This window comes from Rhinolophus sinicus, linkage group LG01 (assembly GCF_036562045.2).
Source record: "Rhinolophus sinicus isolate RSC01 linkage group LG01, ASM3656204v1, whole genome shotgun sequence".
Classification (NCBI taxonomy): Eukaryota; Metazoa; Chordata; class Mammalia; order Chiroptera; family Rhinolophidae; genus Rhinolophus; species Rhinolophus sinicus.
In genome coordinates, this window is record NC_133751.1 from 197560374 (window position 1) to 197584999 (window position 24626).

General features: G+C 36.4%; 1 protein-coding gene across 2 annotated transcripts in view; it reads right to left on the reverse strand.

Annotated features, from left to right (window-relative positions):
* Positions 1 to 12524: 12524 nt before the first annotated feature.
* Positions 12525 to 24626, reverse strand: part of CUL3 (cullin 3) — a 91344-nt gene continuing 79242 nt past the window's right edge. For both annotated transcript variants that reach the window (XM_019753677.2, XM_019753678.2), the window contains 3 exons: positions 19579 to 19765; positions 15855 to 16000; positions 12525 to 12999 (listed from right to left, as the gene is read on the reverse strand). In XM_019753677.2, coding sequence (XP_019609236.1) covers positions 12868 to 12999; positions 15855 to 16000; positions 19579 to 19765 — 465 coding nt within the window. In that variant the 3' untranslated portion in view covers positions 12525 to 12867. The remainder of the gene's footprint in view (positions 13000 to 15854; positions 16001 to 19578; positions 19766 to 24626) is intronic.

Here is a 24626-nt window from a genome sequence, read left to right on the forward strand (position 1 = left end):
TAAAAAGCACAATGAGATACCACCTCACTCCTGTCAGGCTGGCTACCATCAATAAATCAACAAACAACAAGTGCTGGCGCGGATGTGGAGAAAAGGGATCCCTCGTGCACTGCTGGTGGGATTGCAGATTGGTGCAGCCACTATGGAAATCAGTACGGAGGTACTTCAAAAAATTGAAAATGGAACTATCTTATGACCCAGCAATTCCACTCCTGGTGTCTACCCAAAGAAATCCAAAACACTAATTCGAAAAGATATATGCACCCCTATGTTCACTGCAGCACTATTCACAGTAGCCAAGATATGGAAACAACTGAAATACCCATCGATAGATGATTGGATAAAGAAACTGTGGTACATTTATGCAACAGGGTATTAGCCATAAAAAAGAATGAAATCTTACCATTTGCAACAACATGAATGGACCTAGAGAATATTATGCTAAACAAAATAAGTCAGACTAAGAAAGACAAATACCGTATGATTTCACTTATATGTGGAATCTAAAGAACAGAATAAACGATCAAACAAAACAGAAATAGACTCAGAAATACAGAGAAAAGACTGATGATTGCTAGATGGGAGGGGAGTGGGGATGGGGGAGAAGCTGAAGGGATTAGAAAGTACAAATTGGTAGTCACAAAATAGTCACAGGGATATGAAATACAGTATGGGGAATATAACCAATAATGTTGTAAAGATTATGTAAGGTGACAGATGGATACTGGATTTGTCAGGGGGATCACTTCATAGACTGTGTAGATGCCTGACCACTGTGTTATATACCTGAAGCCGAAGTAGAACAGTATTGACTATCAACTATAATTAATGTCAAATATATATATATATATATATATATATATATATATATATATATATATACAAATATATATTCCCCCCGCCATGGGATGTAAAATACAGCTATATATGATGTCAGAGGGGTAGTAGATGGGGGAAGCTTATCACTTTGTGAGGTTATCACTTTGTAAATGTCTAGTACATTGTTTTGTACACCTGAAACTAATAAAAATAATTTTAAAAAAGAGTGAATTATATAAAAGTAGCAAGAGCAGCGATGTTCTAGAACCAAATACTTTGTCCAAATTCTTTGGAAAAGTCCACATTTCATTTCTACTAAGAATATTTTAATTAATTGTAATTGTAATCGTTAAAGGGCATTTAATCTTTTCTTTTCCTGATTTAAATTTTCTTATTCATTTTTTTCAGGATCTGTGTGACGTCTCACTTTGAAACGTCACTGACTTATTATCTATCAAATTTGATCACACATTTTCAGCCCGCCTCCCCACATCATTCCGTTTTAACCACGTTTCTGGTATCACTATGACATTCAAGAAAATCTACCTGCTTCTCTCTTGTGAAGGGTTGAATGTTTTCCATGGCCTGGTTAGCATTCAGCTTTCCAAGAACTAAGTCAGCTGCCGTATCCATCTGCTTTGCCAGTTCTCTCTGGCCCAAAGTATTTAGGCAAAAACCAAAGAAAAACATCTGCATTCTCGTGTGTGTAGGATTTCAGGAAGTTAATAAGTGTGTCCAATCTGATATCTTTAACAAGTGATCTCCCATCTATTCTTTCAGATGAACCTGAGAACCAATTTATTCTGCTAAAAATGTATCTGTATTTAATCCACTCACTCCCATCAAAGGTCAAACTCTTGGTTTCATCCATTACTTCTACATTCATTTGCTTATCAATTCATTTCTAGTTTTGTATTTATTATATCCCTTTCCTTTCTCTTGATTTGTTTTGAGGTTATTTTTATTATGTTTGAATTAATTGCTTAGTCTCTTATTTATTAATAAATCATTGAATCCTGAATTTTCTTTAGTGTATGACTGTGTGGTTAAATGCCATAGTTATTGATGTCTAATATTACCATTGTCATTCAATTCTAAGAAGCTTATAATTTCAATTTTGATTTCCTTTGTGGCAGGAAGTTATTTTGAAGAGCAGTCTTAAGTTTCTAAATGAGATTTTTTTTGATATCTTTTCATTTATTAATCTCTTATCTTGCTTCACTGACCATCAGTGAAAGGACAACTGTACAAATTTTACTTTGTTTCTTTTTATATTACGCCACTCCTATTTTTAAAATTATTTCTTACTACCTGTAAACTTCATAACGACCTTATGAAAACTATTTAGACTTAACCATAAAGTTTCTGCAACATAATAGAGATGATGTTTTTAGAGAAATTTAGATGCTTTTCTCTTCTGCTTTTCCAAATATATGGGTTCAAGGTGTTCATCTGCCATCATGAGATGCTGGAAAATGAGAATTATTAAGATTCATGTGTAGAGAAAGAAATGTAACGATGAACAAAGAGTGTTCAGTTTCTGACATTTAAATGGTATTTTGCAGAGGAGACAATAGGGGAAAATGCTTGAAAGTCAGTTGAAAACAAAGAAGTATCTAAATTCCTTTGCATCTATTTTCACTATCAAATGCGAGGCCTGCGCCACACAGCAATAATAATCCCCAAATTCACAGAAAATAATCTTGTCTGCCAGTTGAGTTTAGCCTAAAAACGTGGAATCAAGAAAGGGAAGATATTAACCAAAGGGAATAAAAGAGGAGTTTGTCTGTTCTGGTCCCGGGAGATGGTTGGAAGGAAAAGATGAAGAGGCCAGGGGAGACTGCGACATGGGAGGGGGAAGTCAAAGGTGTGTCCCAGTTTTCCTCGGGGCCTTGGCTTGGTGAGAGAAACTTGTGCTAAGGTAAGGATGAGGATTCTGTCTATTCCCACCTGGGACTGTGGAAGGAGCCTGCGGTGCCAGGTGGCCCTGTTCCAATAAAGGCGGACAGGGTAGCCCCAATGGATCCTTGTTCAAACCTCTAGAGGTGGGAGACGCTGAGCTGAGAACCGGCAAGTAAGGGCAAAGACTACCAGTGGACCGTGGAATGGAAGCTGGAATGGAGCATGTGGGTGAGGGTCTCAGCGTCAGGGAAAATCGAAGGGAGGATGGGAGAGGCAGCTGGGCCCTGAAGGAGCTTAGCAAGAATAAACTCTGAATTCATTACTTCCAGAAGCCAGACACAGATGCCAATGAGCAGGACACCCCGAGTAGGATGGGACCATCCACTTCTCAGCAGAGCCAAGGGCACACCCAAGGACCAACTTGAGCGCAGGGGACCCCTTTTACCTCCAAATGACAGGAGACTCTTGTCCCCACCCCATGTTCCAGATATCATGTTAGAAAAGAAAAAGATGAGAATAAAACCACAAGAGTGCACCGTGAGCCCCCTAAAAACTGAGGTAAGCCTAGAGATTGTATATTGTTTTAAACCAAATTGGAATCAAGTTAAATTGGACCAAAAGTTAAAAAGTTTTCCCACCACTCAACGGGTGGGGCTGTAAGGGAGTTCAGAATTGTTTTAAGAGCAGAGCTTCTCACCTGGGAATCTTGTTAGAATTGAAGAGTCTGACTCAGTAGGTCTGGGTGGAGCATAAGTGCCATTCTCATCACTGTTCGTTGGATATTGTTTTTCACTGGCTCTGGTTTTACAAATGCAAATTTAGATTCCAATTTATGTTTGGGCAGATAATTGCAGTCCTTCTTTTAGAGAGTTACACGCTGGCCTGAAAATCACTTCCTTTCGGCTTTAGAGATGCCCCATCATTTGTCTGGCATGAAACTCTCAGGAGGCGTTTTCCCTCGGGTATTTGCCAGCATTGCTCTGAGGTGCATTTGGCGTTGTGTTTCGAGAACGCTGACGTCAGTCTGATGCTCTTTCCGCACTCTGCACCCGTGAAGTAAGCCACCTCCCTGCAGCTTGAACAGTCTAGGCAGGTCTTTGAATTGCTTTATTTCTCTGCCTGGAACGTTCTTCCTCGAGAGCGGCATGGCTTGCTTGCTCTTTCACTTCCCTCAAGTTCAAATGTAACCTTCTAAATAAGGCCTACGCTGGTCGTTCCATTCAGTTATGACTTCACCCCTTTCCACCATGCTGCTCCTCACGTCCTTGAGCGACTTCCTCTCCCCTTCCTGCACCTACCACCAGGCCCTGCGTGTTATCAAACCTATTATATTTGGCAATTCTCCCCCATGTACTCTCCTTGAGGGCAAGGCTTTTCGTCTTGCTTTGTTCATGGCTGAGTCTCCAGTACCTAAAGCTCTACCTGGCACATAGAAGGTACATACAAAAATATGTATGAAGACACATAATAAAGATGGCTAAACAAATGAACTCTACGCAAAACGAAGTGTTATTCAATATAAATATATTTCATTACATTCACACTTTAAATTAGCAGGTTACGTACGATACACAAACTAGGTAACAGACTAGGAATGCTCATATCACAGCAACACCCCACTTCTGAGGATGAATGGGCGTTCCAGGCACCACCACCAGAAACTTCTGAAAATATGCATATCTGATACATTGTTTGCACGCATGCTGTCTTGAGCGAATCAAGGAATGAATTAGAACTCCGTGGGATTTGCTGTTATCATCCTATCCTGCATGGTCCCTTCAACGGCTTGACTCCTTTTTAAAGATTTGTTTTGTTTTGTTTTGTTTTGTTTTAAGCAAACCTGAACTGACTAAAATGTAAAGAATTAGAAGTCAACGGAGAGAGGCGATGACCCATTATACAGTCACACGTCATTATTCTGGCGGTTACATTTCCCTTCCACTTCAGAATGGAAACCCAAAGTGCCTTGCAAAGTGTAAACAAATGCTCACAAAGCCAGGTCCGTGATTGCTCCCTTCCTTTTGTCTTAGCCTCACTTACTCCTGAATGGCAGTTGTGGGAAGGCAGTTCTTTGGCTCCTGTGTGCAGCACAGGCGAAGAAATGAGGCCGTTAGAAGCAGGCACACTGACAGAGGAGGCAACTTGCAGCCAGATGGGTAGGAGGCCATCCGCCCTCCAGAAAGCACAGGACTTGTGCTGCACTGGAGGCCCAGCCACCCAGTGGGCAGACACAGGTCATGTGATACGGCCACTTATTTTCAAAAAGGTGCAGACGTATAATACAGTTGCAGAAAAATGACATCAGAAATTATGAAAACATATAAATCATGTAAACATTTGGCTGTGCTAGATAAATGTAACATGTTTGTACAGTGTATGTAGACATCTTTGTTTATGCATTGTTAGTCCATTTATTTTTACCACAGGGAGTTATTTTCATCATAGTAGCTGATGACACACTTAACCATGGGAAATTAACTCATAAATATAACCTAAGATTTCTTAGTCAAAAAACTTCCTAGAGTACCACCTACATAGGCTTGTATGTATGTGTACATTTTTGCCTGACAGTTTTATTGGTATTTAATACACTGTTCCTCAGCGAAAGTAGTCAAATAAAATGGGTTTACACTTCTTACTATGTGGTTTGCCATTTGATAAACTAAGAAATTATGATACACTAGTAATTATTAAAGAAATTACCAATCTATCAGCTATGTACAATACTTGAAGATCTAATGTCACCCATCATGCATAGGCAAATGTGCACACATATATACATACATAACATGTACAAAACATTTACACTAGTGAATGTACCTGTTGTAATAACTCACTGTGTGGTCAGTGATTGCAAATAATGAGGAAAAATGGGACATTTAAGCAAGGACTGAAGGACGTTCCTAACAGAAGCATATTTCAGGAAGTTACACCAGTTCAAAGGAGAGGGGAAAATAGTATGAACTGGTTTAGTTTACAAATCAGTTTTCAAGTAGTAAGTTGATTAGAGCATGATGTGATAAGGCTAAAGCAACAGCTTGGGTTCATATGCAGGGCTTGTAACTGTACAGAAGGGGGGACCCTACCATCGTCTCATAATGAATGCTGTTGTAAGTTGGGATGAAGTTAGCATTGAGAACTTACTGACAGGTGTCATGCTAAGATCTACTGCAGTGAGAGCACGCTACCAGCTGCTCCTTTAGTAAATACAAGGTGCAAATCTAAGAGAAGCTACACATGGAAAAATCTCCCTCAGGAGCAGTAATGTCATTTGTCACCCAGACCTACCAGTGGATTCATAGTTGAGGTCTGTGGAGGAGTTATAAAGAGAAGTAAACAATAGGCTGTGTATCCACCCGTGGGCTGAAGGAGCAATTACTGTGGCCAGGGTTGTGAGAATAGCAATAATTAGTGAGACATCTCCAAAGTGCACCGTTAGGGCCCAAGTACAGGCTGAAATGGGGGCCATCGCTGCTCCCCCAACCTTGAGAATTGGTTTGCCTGTCAGGGAGCTTCTGGGTTTCCTCACACTTAAGATCTTAATCTACGCACTGATCTGATGGAGCTATTTTTATGAGTCTCAACTTTGTTTACAAAAAAATTAAAAACACCTATTTTACTTAATTACTGGATGATTCTATGAAAGCTCCTGACTGAAAAATAATCCAGAAGTCAGGTTTGAGTACTAGGGAGTTAAGTGTCATGTTCTTAAGGCCGTCACTTCTTGTCACATTAAGAGGATACCCATGAAATTGCAGCCTCAGGCCCACTGGGAACACTTTGTTCTGTTTGGGTTACACTGATAAAGCCCACTCTATGGCTTACACTTGCTTACGATCTTATGCATTTGGCAGCACAAACACACTAATTTACGTCACTAAGACCTCACTAAATTGCTTCACAACCAAAGGTTCTAATGGTGGGAAAAGTCCAAATCTGTTCAGTAAGCACTTCCTTTTTTCTTAGAATCACTGTTCGTGTTGCTACCTAAACTTGAACGGGAGAGAGGTCACTGAGCTTTGAACACTTGGTTTCTGTATTCCATTTCTCAGTGGGAATGCCCAATTGTTAAGACCACAGGTTGACCTTTGACTGAGGTCACCATTGGTTCTCCCCCTCCCCCAATCAGGATCCTCTAATGACAATTGGTTGGTTGTGATTAATACTGTGATCTGTGGCCATAAGTAGCTTGAAATCAACTGGCCCACTTTTAATCAAACTTCTTGACCAACCTCTTGCCTTAACCAGCTGAGGGGTACGTAGTTAAGTCCATGTAAGATGTTGAAGATCTCTGGGGTGGCCAGTTAACTAAGCTGATTAGAGCATGGTGCTAATAACACCAAGGTTGCCAGTTCGATCCCTGCATGGGCCATTGTGAGCTGCGCCCTCCTTAAAATAAAGAAAGTAAGAAGGACCTGGTCTCAAGTTTAAAAACAAAAATGTTAAAAGATCTCAGATTGCATCCTAGCAAATGAACGTTCTAATTAGTAACATTGAATTAATATCCTTGTTAATACCTATAATCTAAAGCAATAGTTCCCAAACTTACCTTCACAAAACAATCACCTCAGGTCTATGAAATCAAATCTACAAGAGGCATAAGTTTTGTTTTAAAGCTTCCCTAGGATATTCTGATTTAAAATACTAAATCACTTGCCACTCTTTTTTTGGAATAGCTATTTAAAGTCTGTAACCCATTCTTGTGTAAACTTAATGAGCACAACCCTTCTTTTGAGAATGAATTATGTTTTAATCAGCTCAAGTCAGTTTGGTGAATATGAATGCCTTATGAGAAATTTGGATAATACCAATTTTGGTCAAAAAATAGTGAGAATGCTTTCCTCAGTGTTGCAAAATGGTTTTGCAGGCAAACTTTAGAGGGAAATTTAAAAAATGTGAATATAGTATGCATCGACTTTCTAACTTTGAAGGGCATTATCTTCTGTCCTCCCTCTTCACTAGATGTAGAAGTTGCAAGAGGCTTTCTACAGAATCTCACTGTTTTACAGTTACATACAATGGTTGTCTACTGCTGGAACAAAATGCAGATTTTTGCCCTTTTCCCCACCTGGTGCATGCTCTTTAGGTTATGTCTCTTTTGGCCTACAATTCCATTCCATTAAAAAAAAAAAAAAAAAAAATCAGTCTAGTGGTTACTTTTTAATACAGAGAACAGCATCATATAGGGAATAAAAGTTATGATTAATTCTACAGATATTGATATCTGACATCAGTTTTATAAACAAAATAATTCGCATATACCATACATACCAATATGCACAGCTAATATTTTTTCTCTTGCGTAGGATCTGTAAGTTTCACAATATCAAATACTCCAAGGAACACTTTCTAATCAACAAACGTTCACTAAAATACTCCCCAAGAAAATCTACTTTCAGAATCAAATTCAATTTGTAAAGTGCTGCCCAGTTTGCCAAAACTGGGGGCACATTAACTCATTAAAAGTACAGGTTTTCAAATCAGACAGTATTGGGCCCAATTTCCTGCACCCATTAACTATTAGTGGGATCTTGAGAGTTGCTGCATCACTAAGTCAGAGTTTTTTCATCAGATGTTGTGTGACTCAAAAGAGTTTTAAAATCGGATTGAAACCATCTGGAACAGCCCAGCAATTGGTCTCCATTTTCCACTTTTTAGCCAGCTGAAAACCAAAAATCAAATGATTTCCATTTATAAAATTAAAAAATATCATATCATGAATATTAGTCATACTCCCAATGACGTACAAATTTTATGAAGTTCAACTCTTTTAAGACAATCTTCCAAGACACGTAGCAATCATTAAGCACATCCGTCGGAGACTTACTACCCCCACCTCATGCCAGACATTGTGCTGACACATTTAAGTATTGCAACAGCAGAACTTTGAGACTTAGAATTTTAATTTTCCCACTGCAAGAATTCTTACATTCAAGTATTATGTATTATTTGAACTGTACTTCGTTATCTGAACATTGAAATTTGACGAAATTACTAAACATAGACAAGGTTACTTTGAGCTCCACATATAAAGCTACGCCTGCATGGCTCACTGGACCCTAATACTGAGATCAAATCACTTTAATGCCATGTTTACAAATTTGCTATTTCTAGAACTATCAAATGAATGGGTTTTCAAGACTTTCTAGCTGTTCATGTTTTCCTGAAGGCTTCATGATCAAGCTCTGTATTGTTACTTGTTGGATTCACTTAGGTCTCCTCTTGGCTAAATAACCAATTGGTATAGGAAAGGCACCCCATAAGGAATGTTTTTTTAAAACTCCAGATTTAAATTTATGCCTCTACCCATGTTACCCAATCAAGTATGTAAAATTAAGATTCCAGAACAGCAGCCACTTACCTATTTTCCCTCCTACCCAAAACTGTTATCAGCAAACGTACAATCAAAATATCTTAAGTCCCATATTGAGATGCTTCATGTATTCTTTTAGTTTGCCGTTTTGTATGTACTGTAACTCTTTTTCATGTAAATGAGGTACAAATTAAGTGGTAAGTTTATAAGTAGAAAACCATGTTTATTTGTAGTATGGAATACAGGCTCAGGAGACAGAACACAGGATCAAACCCAGGTCCAACCCACGGCTCTGCCATATCCTAACAGTAACCTTGAGCAACCAAGTGTAACGACAGTGCTCGTCTCATAGAGCTGATGTGATGACTAAATTAAATACACAGACGGCATTCAGAACAGTGTCTGGCACATGGTAATACGCACTCAAATGTTGTTTCTGTTTATTTAACATTTCTAACTCTGCTTTTGGAAACAGGAATGATTTATAACAATGTTGCTAACCTGAAATGTTTTAACGTTCATATGAGTGCCAAATACTCACTGACCCACTCTATGTACCATATAGTAAAATACCTGATCTGTGATTTTGATATGTAATAGCTTTCCTCCCAAGACTGAGACAATCTAACAGTATACATATGAGAGCTTATGAAAAATTAGCCTATAAAAATTGAATCTCAAGTTACACAGGCAATGATAAAACCTTGTACTACCAGTTATTCAAAATGAATATTTAAAACTGTACATAAAACTAGTATTGTCTAGATTTAACATATTATTTTCCAAATTGAGGAACTAAATAATATTGAAAAGTCTGAGCTGATGCCAACGTGCTATTAGTTTACCGGGGGTGTAGGTATAATCTTAAGATCATTGGTTGTTACTAAGCCTTTCCTGCTACCCAACATACACACTGGGGGGATGGAACATTAACAGTGCTTTACTATGATAAGAATTCTTATTGAGAAGGCGTATCAGCATCTTGGGGGTTTGGAAGTGGAACGTGTCTATGTTTGCAATGCTACACAGGTGATCCTAACATAGCCTTTACAGAGACATGCATCCCCCACCCCCCCAAAATTCACCGACATAAAGAATCCTTGCAATCACAACCACATTTTATTTTGTGAGGCTGTGAGTTCCCTAATTGCAATGAATTTTCAATCTTTAAATAATATAACTATATAACAATTCAAAGTAAACACTGTCTTGGATTCGATGAGGGTAGCAGAGAATTACAATTTAACAAGTGAACAAAGATTACATCATTTTTGCAGTTGGAAAATTATGTATCCGCCCTCCTTAAAATTCTTCAAGTATAAGTCACCAAAATTTATTCACATCAACAGGATTAAATAAATGGTAAGGATGTATTATTCTTTGAAATTAAGACATTAAAAAACTGAGAATAGCATGAATGACCTCTTGCTGAAAAGAAAGCAACGTCAAAATGTACCATTGAGCTAAAATACACTTACTTAAGAGCTAAAACATATAAGCATGTTAGGTGACCCAATTTTGTTTTTCAATGCATCAGTCTCCAACTATTCAACTCAACTGCAATTGACTGAAATGCAACTGAGTGCAAATGGTTGCATTCTCCACCTATCCAACTCAACTGCAATTCAGAAACGTTTCAAAATATTTATAAGCATTTAGAAACATAAACATCAAACCTGTGCTCCAAAATTAACAAATGTCTCTAAACTCTAGGTTGGATTTGTACCTTCACACTTGAGACAATGACATTAAATTTAACTTTACTGATTTTTAATGCTTTAAACTAATGCAGAAATTTGTGTTTTAATGTCTCATTTAGATTTCAAATGAAGTTCTTACATCCTTCATATTTATTAACGTTGACAATCTGAGTTATTCTATTTCCCAATGTGTTACATATCATTTAATTGGGAAATGAAGCAATAAGGAAACTCTGAAACCTAAATACCAGTATTTTCCTTATAAACACCTTATTATTACAGAAATTCCAATGACGTAAAAATCAGAAAGTAAAACCCTTCAGCTTTCCATGTTACACCTGACCTACTGTCACTCAAGTATGGTAAAAGTATCCTGAGAATAATGTTCATGATAGTTTTCAGTTGTATCTTATTTGCATCATGTAAAAGTGGAAAATGCAGAGATCAAGAGCATAAGGCTTACAAATCTACAGTACAAATGAAGACAAAATTAAATGCAGTAAGGGCGTATCTGCAAGTCTAAAAGGAAAATTATAACCCGAGACGCATGGGGAAAAATATTTATGTGGAGTTTTTAATCCATATTAGAATTCAGTTGTTGTAACTTGACCATAAATTTAAACAGAAACCATCTTCTGAGACATACATTCTAATAAATGTATCAACAGTATCGATAGTCAACGGTTGGTTATTTGAACTTACTAGTAACATTTCATTTTTCTATCCGATAGAAATCTATAGTGGTTTGCCCCAGTTACATATCTGCAACAATGTCTTATGAAAACAAAATGAAACAAAATTAAATAAAATTGAAGATAAAAATACTCTGAAGTTATTAAAAATAAAGCAAACTATAATCCTTGGCAGGTCAATCAGGTAAAAAACATTGGTGAAAGTTGGAAGCACAGGATAACCGACATGAATCTTCAGCACAAAGCACATCTTTAAAAACATGAAACGATGACTCTTTGGAAGACAACAGCTAAATATCCAAGAATCATCAGGTTTGAAAAATATTGCTTAATCACTTTCCAAAACACAGTCAACTGCAAGAACTGAAGATCTTGTTAAAAAATATCAAGGTAATCATATTTATTGCATCTTTAGAATGCATTCTGAAACAGAAAATTAACAGTGCACCTCAGCTTCACCAAAATATAGATATTTAAGAGAGGGGGAACCTAAGATATTTTATAAACAAAGTATAGACTATATGTGCTTTTCAAAGGGGCTGAATTAAATATAACCAGCTGCCAACTTTGTGCTCTGACGTACTTGAATTAGTGGGTATGTGTATGCTAAATTCATTTATTTTTGTCTACAATAAATGAAATAAAAACACTGCCCTATACAATCCACTATTAGCAGTGAGTATAACAGCAAAAAATTATTGTACAATTTATACATACTAAAATATTCTCTCTCTCTAGAGATAACGAGGAACAAAACCTAATCATTGTTAAGACTGAATTTGAGAAATTTCAAAATACAATAGGGGAAAACCAAATCAGGGTTATGTACTGAGCCCAAAACAAAGGTTCCTGGTCATACGGCTATCAGATCAGTCAGTGCAAGTGGTAGAACAAAGCATGCTCAGATTGTATGCTTGGGTCTCTGTATTTATCAAACCTTTAAATTAAACAAGACTAGCTAAAGAAATGCCAGAAGCAGAGCAAGATAATTGGAAATTGTGTCATTTCTTTTACCATTTTTGTTACCCAACTTATACAATGCGCAAAGTGCTAAGCAACACTACAAAAACACATTTACATCAACACTGAAGACCTGGGGAAATGAAATCCAACAATTTTATTTTAATGAGCTGTAGTTTCTAAATTTTTGTTTTATTTTTTTCCTGTTTTCATACAGTATTGAAAACAAAACGCGGCACATTCACATTTTCCCGAGGAACTGTAAAGATGACCTCTACAGGGATAAATGTTGTAAAGCCTGAAGCTCAATCAATTGATGTTGAAAACTCTCAAAGGGAGTAAAGGCTTGATCTGAATGGTCTAGAACATGTACTGTAATTTAATAGAAGAGATGGTCGTCTTAGTATTTAATGATTTAAAAGAACTTCCCAGTCCATGCGAAGAGTACAGTCCAAGAATAAATCAAATTTCTGGACGTATTTTATGCTACATATGTGTACACTTTGCGATCCTCAGGTGTTCGTGCCAAATACTCTCTCTCAATAAGTCCTTCAATACGTTTCTTAATAACAACTGGACTTGGTAAGAATCGAGCCTTCAACTGTTGAGTTACCTAAAACAGAAGGTAAAAAAAAAAACAAAACACTATTTCTCACCAGAAAATTTAAAAAAATATGTTAACATTTCCATATAAACACACAAAAATTTGTATTTTTGAATAGAACTGATGTGGAATTTTAAGACTCAGCTCAAACTTTAGTAATTTGATTACCAAAGTTAAAAATACCAAAACTTTAAAAAGGTATTTGAAAGTGTAATGTTAGGTTAGAACACACCACCTGTTCACATCAGAATGTGAATACTAAAATGGATTAGGAGTACAAGTTGGACTATATTAGTATGAATGTATATACCACCTAGACTTTAACCATTTGATGCTGTACGCTAGCCTTCTGGGTTACTCTCCCAATTCACAGAACGTGGGTAGCATAACGTGTCTGAGAGCACAAACTGTGGACCTGGAAGGGCTGGATTCAAATCCCAACTCTCCCACCTACTGGCTCTGGGACCTTGGGAAAGTTCCTTAACCTCATGAAATTAACAGACGTGATGCTTTAGAATAATGTCCTACTACCCGTCCACAGTAAGTGCTACTGGTGCTATTCTTTTCTCTATCTGCTGTCAGGATTCTAGGCATTGTGACGTCAGTAATAATAAAACAGTAACCACAGCAGTAGTCAAAGCCTGACTATGCACTGTATCATTAGTCATTTCGTATGCATTAATTTATTTAATGCTCTTAGCCTTGCAAAGTTAGGTTGTCTCATTTCTACAAATGAGAAAAATATGCCAGAGAGGAAAACTGACATGAATAGAGCCAGTAGTTACGAGATGAGAATCTAAACTTTTCTGCCCCAAGTTCAGGCTTTCCTAGGAACCCACCCTGCATCCTGCAGACCATCCACCCATCAGCCAGCTTTTCTTTTACTCCCGTTGGATCCGTTTGCTGCCCAAGACCACAAGGGGTTGATAATTCTTTGAAATCTGAAACTGCAGCACTCCATTCTCCAACTAAAATCTAGCAGCCTTCTAGTTTTATCATTCCATCTGAATCTCGAATCCTCTGACCCTTTCTTCTAAGCTATCAGTAACTTCTTTTAACTGTAACTCCCTCCTGACAGGGTTTAGTTTGCACACAGGATCACTTCAGCTACACTCTCAACAGTCCCCTCAGCTTCCTGATTCCTCTGGTTCTGTTCCATAAACACCCTTTCTACATGTGCTGCATCATTCAAAATCTACTACTCAGTTCCCCGCTGAGTGAAGTCGTAGTTTCTTATACCTTCTGTGTAGACCAGGAGCCAGCAAACTGCAGCCTACAGGCCAGATACAGTCCACTGCCTGTTCTTTTAAATTCTTCCTGAAACACACTCATTTCTTATCTATGGCTGCTTTCAGGCTACAACTGGTCATTAAAGCAAACAAACCAGAAAAACAAACAAAAAACCAAACTAACAGTCTGCCAATCTCTGATGTAGTGATAACCCAAATGTATAGTATTCAAGTTCAGCAAGTCCCCGAGCTCGGGAGCCTCGCACCCTGCTCTCCAGGGAAAGGCCACCGCCGTTTGCAAGTCCTCCCTCGCACCACCTCACACACTCACATGCATCCATCCTGGATTAACACTCACCCTGCACCCTGTCCTGGACTCTCAGGAACACTCAGTAACATCCCTGGTAATACACCTACCATCCACCGGTGTTCTCTATCCAATCCTCTCACCTTTCCTTTGACTTTGGTACATCAATTATCACCTCATTTCATTTTTCTTCCTTTTCTTTTTAAGTACTCCTTTCTTATCCTTAGGATATAAACATCCTCAACATTTCCCCATCTAAAAAAATGAAATTCAGAACCCCTCAACTCAACACTCAGTCCGGGAGTATTGCTCTCTCTGCCCTTTCCCATGAGCCAGCACCTCAAAGCACATGACACTCTTCCTGGTGGTCTCAGCTCCATTACTCCTCAAGGCACTGCCCTCAGACATCTCCTGCCAGTCCAATGAAAATGTCTGGGAAAATTAATCAGTTACCTAATTGCCAATGTCTTAAGTGCTTGTGTTTTTTTCTGTCATGATTTTTGAAATTACTGAGTATTCACTAATTATGTCTCGGGACAGGAAGTCAACTTGTACAGAAGGGTAGTAACTGGAACACAGCAGCACACTGTCTTCCCTTTTCAGTTAAGGGACCGACCTCATCTAGCCATTCCAGCCAGAAACCTAAGAGTTTTCCCTGACCCCTCCGTCTCATTTCCCACAATCGGTCAAATATCCTGTCAATTCTACTTCTCATTTGTCTTCATTCAGCTCTCTATCCTCTACCAATACTCTATTCAGCCCTAATCAACTCTTACCTCACTGTTTTAGTGGTTTCCCAACTGGTACTCCCCTCCTTAGTTTTCTAATTTGTAATATGTAAACACTCAATAAATGGTAACAGTTACTAATTTTAGAAATAAAGTCAGTTTGTTTTGCACAACAGTATTAAATAGCAGGGAAATTTTTTGTTTATTAATGTGACAATATGCTATGATTTTCATTACAAACATCAGTTCTTAGAAGTGTGTACATATTTCAATGTATTGCTTTGTTTAATTATCAACTGTCATGCTTTTAATAATAAGTATTACCTGACTGTTTCCTAATTTTAAAATTGGATTGAAATTAGTTGAAAATACCATGTTTCCCCAAAAATAACCTAGCCGGACAATGAGTTCTAATGCATCTTTTGGAGGAAAAATTAATATAAGACCAGGTCTTATATTAATTTTTCCTCCAAAAGATGCATTACAGCTGATTGTCTGGCTAGATCTTATTTTCGGAGAAACACGGTAGTACTTTCCTAAATTTCAATTATTAACGTTACTTTGCTTTTCTACATGAATCCAGGCTTAAAATGTTCTCACCTCTGCTACTAACACATTGTGCTGCATCTTCTTTCTAGATTTCATTATCCGCACTATAGCAGCTTCTATCTCATGTTTTCTGTCATCATCTACTTTCTGCCTCGTTTCCTTCCTTTCGGGGTCAGATTCACCTTGTTTGGCAGCAACTAAAAGAGAAAGACATTTACCATGTGATTACCATATAATTTCAAATGTAATGGAAAATGTGGTTTATAAACACGAACAATATAATTTAGTAATACGCACAGAAAAAAACCAATTTCAACCTCTACGAGTATACTTATTATCCCAAGTAAACATTCAAAAAGTGCCTAATTCAATGTCTATTTTAATAAATATTTAAATAACAAGAAGTGATATAAAAATCCTGCACTTCTAAGTCCTTCTTTAAATAACAGGAAATTAACTTACAGAGATAATAAAACCAGTTTTACTTTTATAGAATACAATGTATTTCTTTCCAAGAACAAAAATGTAGCTGGATATCTTTAGTAGTAAAAGTATCAGTCATTTCCATAGCTTGTGCCTTCCAGAGGTCAACTAGTACTTGACCATCATGAACTCCAAGTTAAACCTCACCAAAAGTATCTCACATAGGAGAATACCTGATGTCTTACTAACTCAAAATAGGGCTGTAATCTCTAAGATTTAAAGAGAAGGAAAGAGTATGTATTGCCAAGATTTAGTTAGCTCAATAAATAATTAAGAAGTATCACTAGAATGTCAATTAAAGAAATTCCATAACAATTATTTCATTTGTACCTCTCACCAATTATCTAACAATTTCTTGTTATATCTTATTAATTTCTTTATGTCACAATCTCAATATAAGTATACTATATTCCAATCTTTAGAAGTCTTAAATCTGTTATTCCCTATAGTTTCCAAGGCACTTGCTAGGGATTAGATACAGAAGTCCCTTTCTCCTACAACTTTGCTCTAATTGAAGTAGCAGACAAAGAAAAGTGGTAACTGAATTTTCATTTGGTCATCAGCAGGAGATAGACGTGAAGTGAAGTTTCTGGAGGTAGAAACTGGACAATTACCAAGAGCCACACACGGGACCCTGCTGCCTTAGGCATGGGCACACCCACGAGAGAGCAGACGGTAAAATTTAGATCATTGTGGCGTGCATATCCATTTAGCTGTTTCTAACAAGAATCCCTTGGTTAACAATTCTGCTTTCAGTGTCTTTTCCCTAATTAAAGACACTCTGTAGCTTAACAAAAAGTAAAATTAGATTAAAATGGTCTGCTAAGAAATAATGCTTTGCCTCAAAAAAAGTCAACGTCATAAAAAAAGATATGTATTAGTTTAGATTAAATAGAACTAAATAGACATAAAAGTTGATTTAATGTAAAAACCTTGATTGAATCCTGGATCCAAAAAGTAAGGTATGAGAGGTATTTGGGGCACAACTGTGTACATACAAACTGTGGTACGTAAACCTATGGCATTAATTTTCTTGGGTGTGATATAGTATTACAAGTATGTGGGAAAATAGCTTATCCCAAGGAGACAGACAGATGTATGCTCAAGTAATTGGAGGGGAAGTGTTATGATGTTTGCAAATTAATTTAAAATGCTGTAGCAAATACACACCCATATGGAGGGAAAGATGGTGGGCCCAGGGCAAGGTTGCCCGAGTAAATGTGGCAACATTTTAATGACTCGTAAACATAGACGATGGCCATTCCCAATGTCCACTATCATGTTTTTACCCATTTCTGTAGATCTGAAAATATTTAAAATAAAAAGCTGGAGGGAGAGACTTTTCTAAACCACCCATTTGGTTCATATGGATTCGGTCACCTACATAGGTGTACTCTAAGATAAATGGGAAGATTGTGGTGATATACATTGAATTATGATGTTTTAAAAAATGAGAGGGCACGAGCACTCTCCTAGAGCCTAGCACTAGGCTCTGCACTTAGAAGCATAACACAAGTGTCTGCCTGTGCAGGTGGGTGAGGGGTGCAGAGGTGAGCGGGGGTGGTGGGCAAGACTGTCGACTATGGCAATTACTATAAATTACAACAGTTCTTTTCAAAGGTTGTATTAATACTTTTCACTCCCTTGCTTGAACTTGTATTACTGACTTCAGGAAAAAGCAGAGGTATGGTCAGAATCTCTGAGTTACTGATTACAAGTCTGAGTACTTTCTCCAAAAGACAAATGTATTTCGACAACTTAAGAAAATCTATGTGGTCACAGTACTTATCACCAGAGAGAAAATTTTAAGTTACACAAAATATCAGTAAGAGCCAAGGTAATCTAAGTACCATTCCCAAATGAAAAACATTATTTGTTTACAGAATTACAGCTGAAAAGAGCTGCAAGACACCATCTAGTCAAATTCTTCTTCATATAACTATATTCCTGTTTTAATCAGATGTAAAATACTACACACACACGACCAAAAATTAAAAATCCACGAAGTCTATTTTTTTGGATAATAATATTTGACAATATATATTTATTGCTGTTCATGATGGAATCTGTGATTACAAAGACAGTTATTTATGGTAAAACAGTGTGAGGCTAGGCAATTCAGATATATATCACCATACAAGTTTTTTTCCTCCAAATCCAGGATACATATAAGTCCTGAAATCCTAAATCTGTATCTGCCCCAAACTGTAAACTCGTATGTCTTGCACTGGGGGGAAAAAGACATTTTATTCTATGACTCTCCTTAGCACAGTTGTTTCATTTTTAATATACATCTGTGTCCAAAGACACGGGGCCAATCTTGGTGGTGAAGATACAATGTTATGTGCAACTATGGGACACAGTAGCCAAGGCTTTTAATAGAGACACACCACTCTTCTTCAAAAAGCATACATACCCAATTAGGGTCAAAAAAGGAAAATAAAAGTGTGCATATAAAGTTCTTGAGTCAATGTATCCTGGAAATCAATTGTATATTTAGCATTAAAATAATTTTCAAAAGACTATTTTTACCAACATAAAATGTAAATACAACTTTTTTAAATTGGAAAACTTTAGGCATTTGAAAATTTTATCTTATTTTAAAAGTACTGTTTTACTGCAAGACATATTAACTATAATAAATGAATTACTACTGGGAAATTTATCTACTAGTTTTAAAATCAAGTAGAAAACTATATAGAGTTTAAATGTCAGCAAGCAGACTGCCCTTTTCCCCTTTAAATGCATAGAAAACGTATCTTACATTATGTTAAATATACAATAAACAGGGTGTTCATTATCGACTTAAAAATAAGGCTGTACTAAAATCTGCTCACAATAGGGTCACTTCTATGTTTGTAAGTTAGAGATACGAGTTTTAAGGCTTTTAAACTTAAAAATATGTATCAAAATATAAATAGCTGCATCTAAAAACCAAACTTTAGAGAGATAACTCCCAATTTTGAGAAATCTATAAATCAGTTTTCAAAACAGGTGTACACTGACTATTAGTTAACCAGTTAAACAGAATTATTTTAAGTAAAACGTTCATAAAACTGTATTTCACTCATCAAAAACCATATGGAAGTAAGTACCATGTTCACACTATGAATTACTCTTGGATTAAACTCTATTTTGACAGGAACACATACCAACTAAAGCAGCTTTATATCTTAAACCTCTGTGTCATGCAGCACTGGAAACTACTTACTTTTAAAAGATAGAAATCCAATAGGTAAGAGTTTTTTAGAGGAAAAAAATACAATTTTTTTAAAGAGGAAAAATATAATACCTGTTTGAATCTTGACTCTGTGTAGTTTGGATGTGAACTGATCATTAACTGTGAATATATGACCGTTTTCTATTTCCTTTGACTTGGGCTCTTTTGTAAGAACCCGCTGTGTTGGTTTACCGCAGGCAAGAGACTGCAAAGCTCGAACGAGTTCTCTTTCGGGGATATCGGTCTCTTGTTGAATTTCCTGAAATTTCATCAGATTGACATAATTATAACTGGACTTTTTGGAAGATTCAAGCAGATTAGTTAATAAGTGAAACTGATCAAGCAGTGGTTAGAGAGAAGTAATTCCATTAAAGAAATAATTGACAACAAAGAATTCTCTATTATGACACTTCCCTGAAATCTCATTTATTCGAACGAAAGATAAAGGTGATTCAAATTACAAAATATGGAAAATATGTGTATTTTTCTGTTTCAGGAGATATAAGGCCTACTCTAAAAAGGTCATCCACCAGGGAATATTAGGGACCTGCTTTAGTGTTTAGGTAAAAAAAAAATGTGTTAACCACTACACGGTTGCTAATTTTAGAAGTACTCTATAATCTTCCTTCCAAGTTTATCAACACTACTCTTCTGCTTAGCAACCTCTTTCGTAGGAAGAAGCAAAGTAGGCTTGAACTAAGGTCTTTCTACTATACAATCAAAATTTATAATCCAAATTGACCATATTTATTGTCTGTATGACCAAATGAAAAACAATTAAATACTTGGTAATTAACACTAAACATAAAACGCAGTAAGAAATGTTTTGTAGGGCTGGTGATAATTTTTGCTATTTATAATGAGATGAATAAAATACAATGATGAAAAAAAAAGCAGTCTGGGAAAGAACGAATGTACAGTTGACTTCTGAAAAACACAGGTTTGACTGCGCGGGTCCACTTATATGTGGATTTTTTTCAATAAATACAGCTGACCCTTCAAATCTGCCAGTTTCACATCCAAGGATTCAACCAATTGTGGATGGAAAATTGTTATTTTTCATTCCCAACTAGTTTCCAACTGTGGCTGAATTCCAGGATGCGAAGGGCCAACTATTGTGGTCAAAAGTTATATGTGGATTTGCAGCTGGGGGCAGGTGGGTGTCGAGGCCCCTAACTCCTCTCTTGTTCAAGGGTCAACTGTACAATTTTTAAATTCATTATATGCTTCGTATGTCAGTGGGACTGTTAAGATAATTGCACAAGTATATGAGTTAGTCCCTACACATCTACAGGGAGGTATGATGCAAAAAGTCTTCACATTAGGATGTGTCGCTTTGATTCACTGTATAAAGCTGTTTCTTTCTCAAAAGCAGCACAAAAGGGGGCATGAAGATGGTGATGTTCAGACTGTGTAACTGATCTGGAGACAGTCATTCTCCCTTTCACAAGAGTCCCTGAGCAACAGCTTAGGTCTTTCTGAAGGACTCTCAGGGTACATAAGGACTGAGAGAAATGTGAATGGTACTGATAATGATGCACGTTCTTTTGCGTCAAATGATCTCTGGTTATGTCTAGCTATTTTAGACATTTCAGTTATAAATGTTAATCCCAGCAAGTTAAATAGGTGCTTTTAATTATTATGTGCATGCTACAAATGACTTATTTACATTATTTTATTGTTTAATCATGTTCAAAGAAATGGAAACATATAAATACATTCTTAGGTGATAGTTGACAATTACAGATCATCCCCAGAGGTAACTACTGTAATTCAATATTCTATGCCTTTTCCTAGACACCTACATATATGAACACAAATACACATATACATGTATGAACATGAACACGCCCATCTGACACTAGTATTAATATTAAACGCAAACGGGATCACACTATCTGATTCTTTTACTGATTTCTTGGAGATTTTCCATGTTAATATAAAGTGATTAAGGCTACAGGGGTCCCATAGTACTGCTCTATCACGATATGAATAGATTGAGACTGTACCCAATTTCATGATGGAGCATGCATTTCTGTCTTTGAACACAAAAGCCAGGTTTCCTGAAGCAGATTTCTAGAAATACGTTTCCTCAAAGTTATATATTATACTTTATAGATACTGACAAGCTGCCTTTCAAGTTGTTTAACTATGTAACTTCACAACAGTTTTATGAGTATCTATTCTCTTTACCTGCAACACAGAATTTTTATCTTTTGTCCATCTCTTGGGCTAAAAATGGTTATCTCATTATTTTAATTTGAAATTCCATGACCAGTACAAGAAAAAAGCTTTCTTTAATGTTTAAAGGATATTTGTAATACTTCTGTGTTTTATCTATTCATTTTCCTTCCATGTTTTTCTATTCAATCGTTTGTTTTTGTATTGACTTATTGGTGCTCTTTGTATATTTATGGCTTTCGATTCTGTCACATGTTGTAAGTAATTTCTCCTAGTCTCTTAATCTTTTCTTTTTTAATTTTATGATATTTCATCATATAAATGTTTTATTACTTTTTATGTGTTTAAATCTGTCAGTCTTCCTTTGTGGTTTATGGACCAGGATTACTGAAAGGCCTTTCTCATATCAAGCTTATCAAAATATTGTTTTCTTCTATTACTTTTATCAATTTGTGCTTACATCTATCTGGAGTTTTATTTTGTATTTGATATATGGAACTAAGGTCCCCATACTACTCTCTGACCAGTCCCAAAAATGATGCAGCAATTATTTTAATTGAGTTTGATTAGAAATGGCAAATTCATCACTCCCAAACACCTGTCTATATATTAATCTGTTTCTGAACTCTTTATTCTGTTCTTATAAGCTATCTGTCTACATGTTAACACAATTTTAACTTTAAGGTATGTGTTAGAATTAGGACAAATTCGTTCCTCACTTACTGGGCTTCCCCACCCCAAAGCCCTGCCACTCCAATAAAAATTTTGCCTATTCCTGGGCATTTTCTTGTCCAGATGAATTTTGGGATCAGCTTGTCAAGTTTCATAGAAAATAAATTGTTTGTAGATTTTGATTGGGATTTCACTGATTATAGGTGACTTAAAAAAAAACAAAACTCCTTTATAACATGTAGTTTTTCCATTTGGGTACATTTACCCTTTCATATTCTTTTTCTTTTACTGCCTTTTTGGTATGTCTTCTACCTTTCTTGTTAGAATGACTCCTAGGAAGATTGTAATTCTTATTAAAATATCCCTTTCTTCATGTCATCTTCTGATTAGTTCTGATTTATAGAAAAGTTGATTTTTCAACCAAACTCTTCTCAGAGAATGGTTTCTTCGTTGATTATCAAGTTGATAATCATACTGTCCACAAATTTTGTCAACTCCTGATATTTAAAAATTCCATCCCTTTTTCTTTTCTTACTATGTTAGTTAGGATCTGCAGAACAAGTCATAGCAAAGGCAGGCATCCTAACTTGTTCCTAACGTAAATGCAAAAGTGGCTAATATTTTACTAGCAACTACTGCATGCTTAGGTCTCTCATTAGATGCACCTTCATGACATTAAGGCGGGCACTTCATTCTATTCTTAGGTGTCTAAGAGTCTCTCACACTGGAAATAAGTATTGGGGACTGACTTTTATCAAGTGTTTTTTGTACATCTGCAGAGATCATTAACTGATTCTCTCCTTAAAGCAGTGTCTGGCAATATAGCAAGTGTTCAGTTAATTTTATTATTAATATAAAATCTCATAACTATCTGTTAAATTCCTTCTTTGTATTCCAGGAATGAATCTGACTTGGAAACAGTGAATTATTTTTTCAATAAACTGTTGAATCTGACTTGCTAAAATTTTATTTAATATTTGTGCATTTATGGTGAATAACCTAAAGCTTTCTTTCTCTTATTGTATTTTCCTGGTTCAATTTTACTAATAAGGTTATGCCAGCCTCAGATATTTCCCAAGAGCAGTATGTGCATTTTGCTTTCTGGGTTCAAAGTTCTCTGTACAGCATTCAATTTTAATTTGCTAATTGTGTTATTCAAATCTTCTTTATCCCATTTTTTTTTATTTATTGTTTGTCAGTACATTTGTAAGGGGTTTCTATGATTGTGGAATTTTCTCCATTTACTTCCAACCATTTTCCTTTATATATTGTGAAGTTGTTACTGATGATTGCTATAATTTTTTGATGAAATATTATCACTGTTGTTTAAATAGTTTGCTGTTTAAATTCTACTGTCTGACATTAATTTTGCTACACATATGTATATGTATGTATATGTATCAAGGGTGCCAAAAAAATATACACGACTTGTATTCACTGTTTGTCATTAGTATATATTATTAAAATATTAATAGTTTTTTCCTTTCTTAAAATGTGTGTACGTATTTTTGGCACCCTCTGTATATATGAAAAAGCTTCAGCAGCCTGATTACTACGAATTACATGTTTTACAAATAACTGCCACCTTTTGTAGGTAGTTTCCAAGATGGCCCGCAATGATCCTGGTATGTTTTAACCTGTGTGGCCCCCTTACGGTGTCAGGGTTGATTTGGGTGACCAAGAAAACAAGTAAGTGACAATATGTGACTTCCAAGGCTATGTGAGAAAGGCAATGCAGGTTCTGTTTTGGTCTCTCGGATTGATCACTCTAGGGATAGCTAGCCACCAGGATGGAAGGACAACCAAACAGCCATGTGGTAAGGCCCATGTGGAGAGAAACTAAGACCTCTTACCAATAGCCAAATGAGCTTGCCAGCCATTGGCAAGGAAGTGAATACCAACAGCTTGGAAGTGTATTTTCCAGCACCAAGCAAATGTTAGATAACTGAAGGCCCAGCTGACATGTTAATACAAGCTCCTAAGAGACTGAGCCAGAACCACCCAACCAAGCCCTTCCTAAATCCCTAACCCACAGAAAACATGCAAGATAACTGTTAGCGGTCGTTTTAAATTACTAAGTTTTAAGATTTTTTAAGTGCAGCATCAAATAATTAATATGCCATTACAGAACTCATAAAAAATATTCACAGGTAAAAAAGATCAGCTTCCTTTAAAATGATTAACTATCTCCTCTAACTTGTGGAGATGATTTCTGTAAAAGAGTTGCCTAATAACACTCAGGAAGCAGACTATAGTGAAACACATGG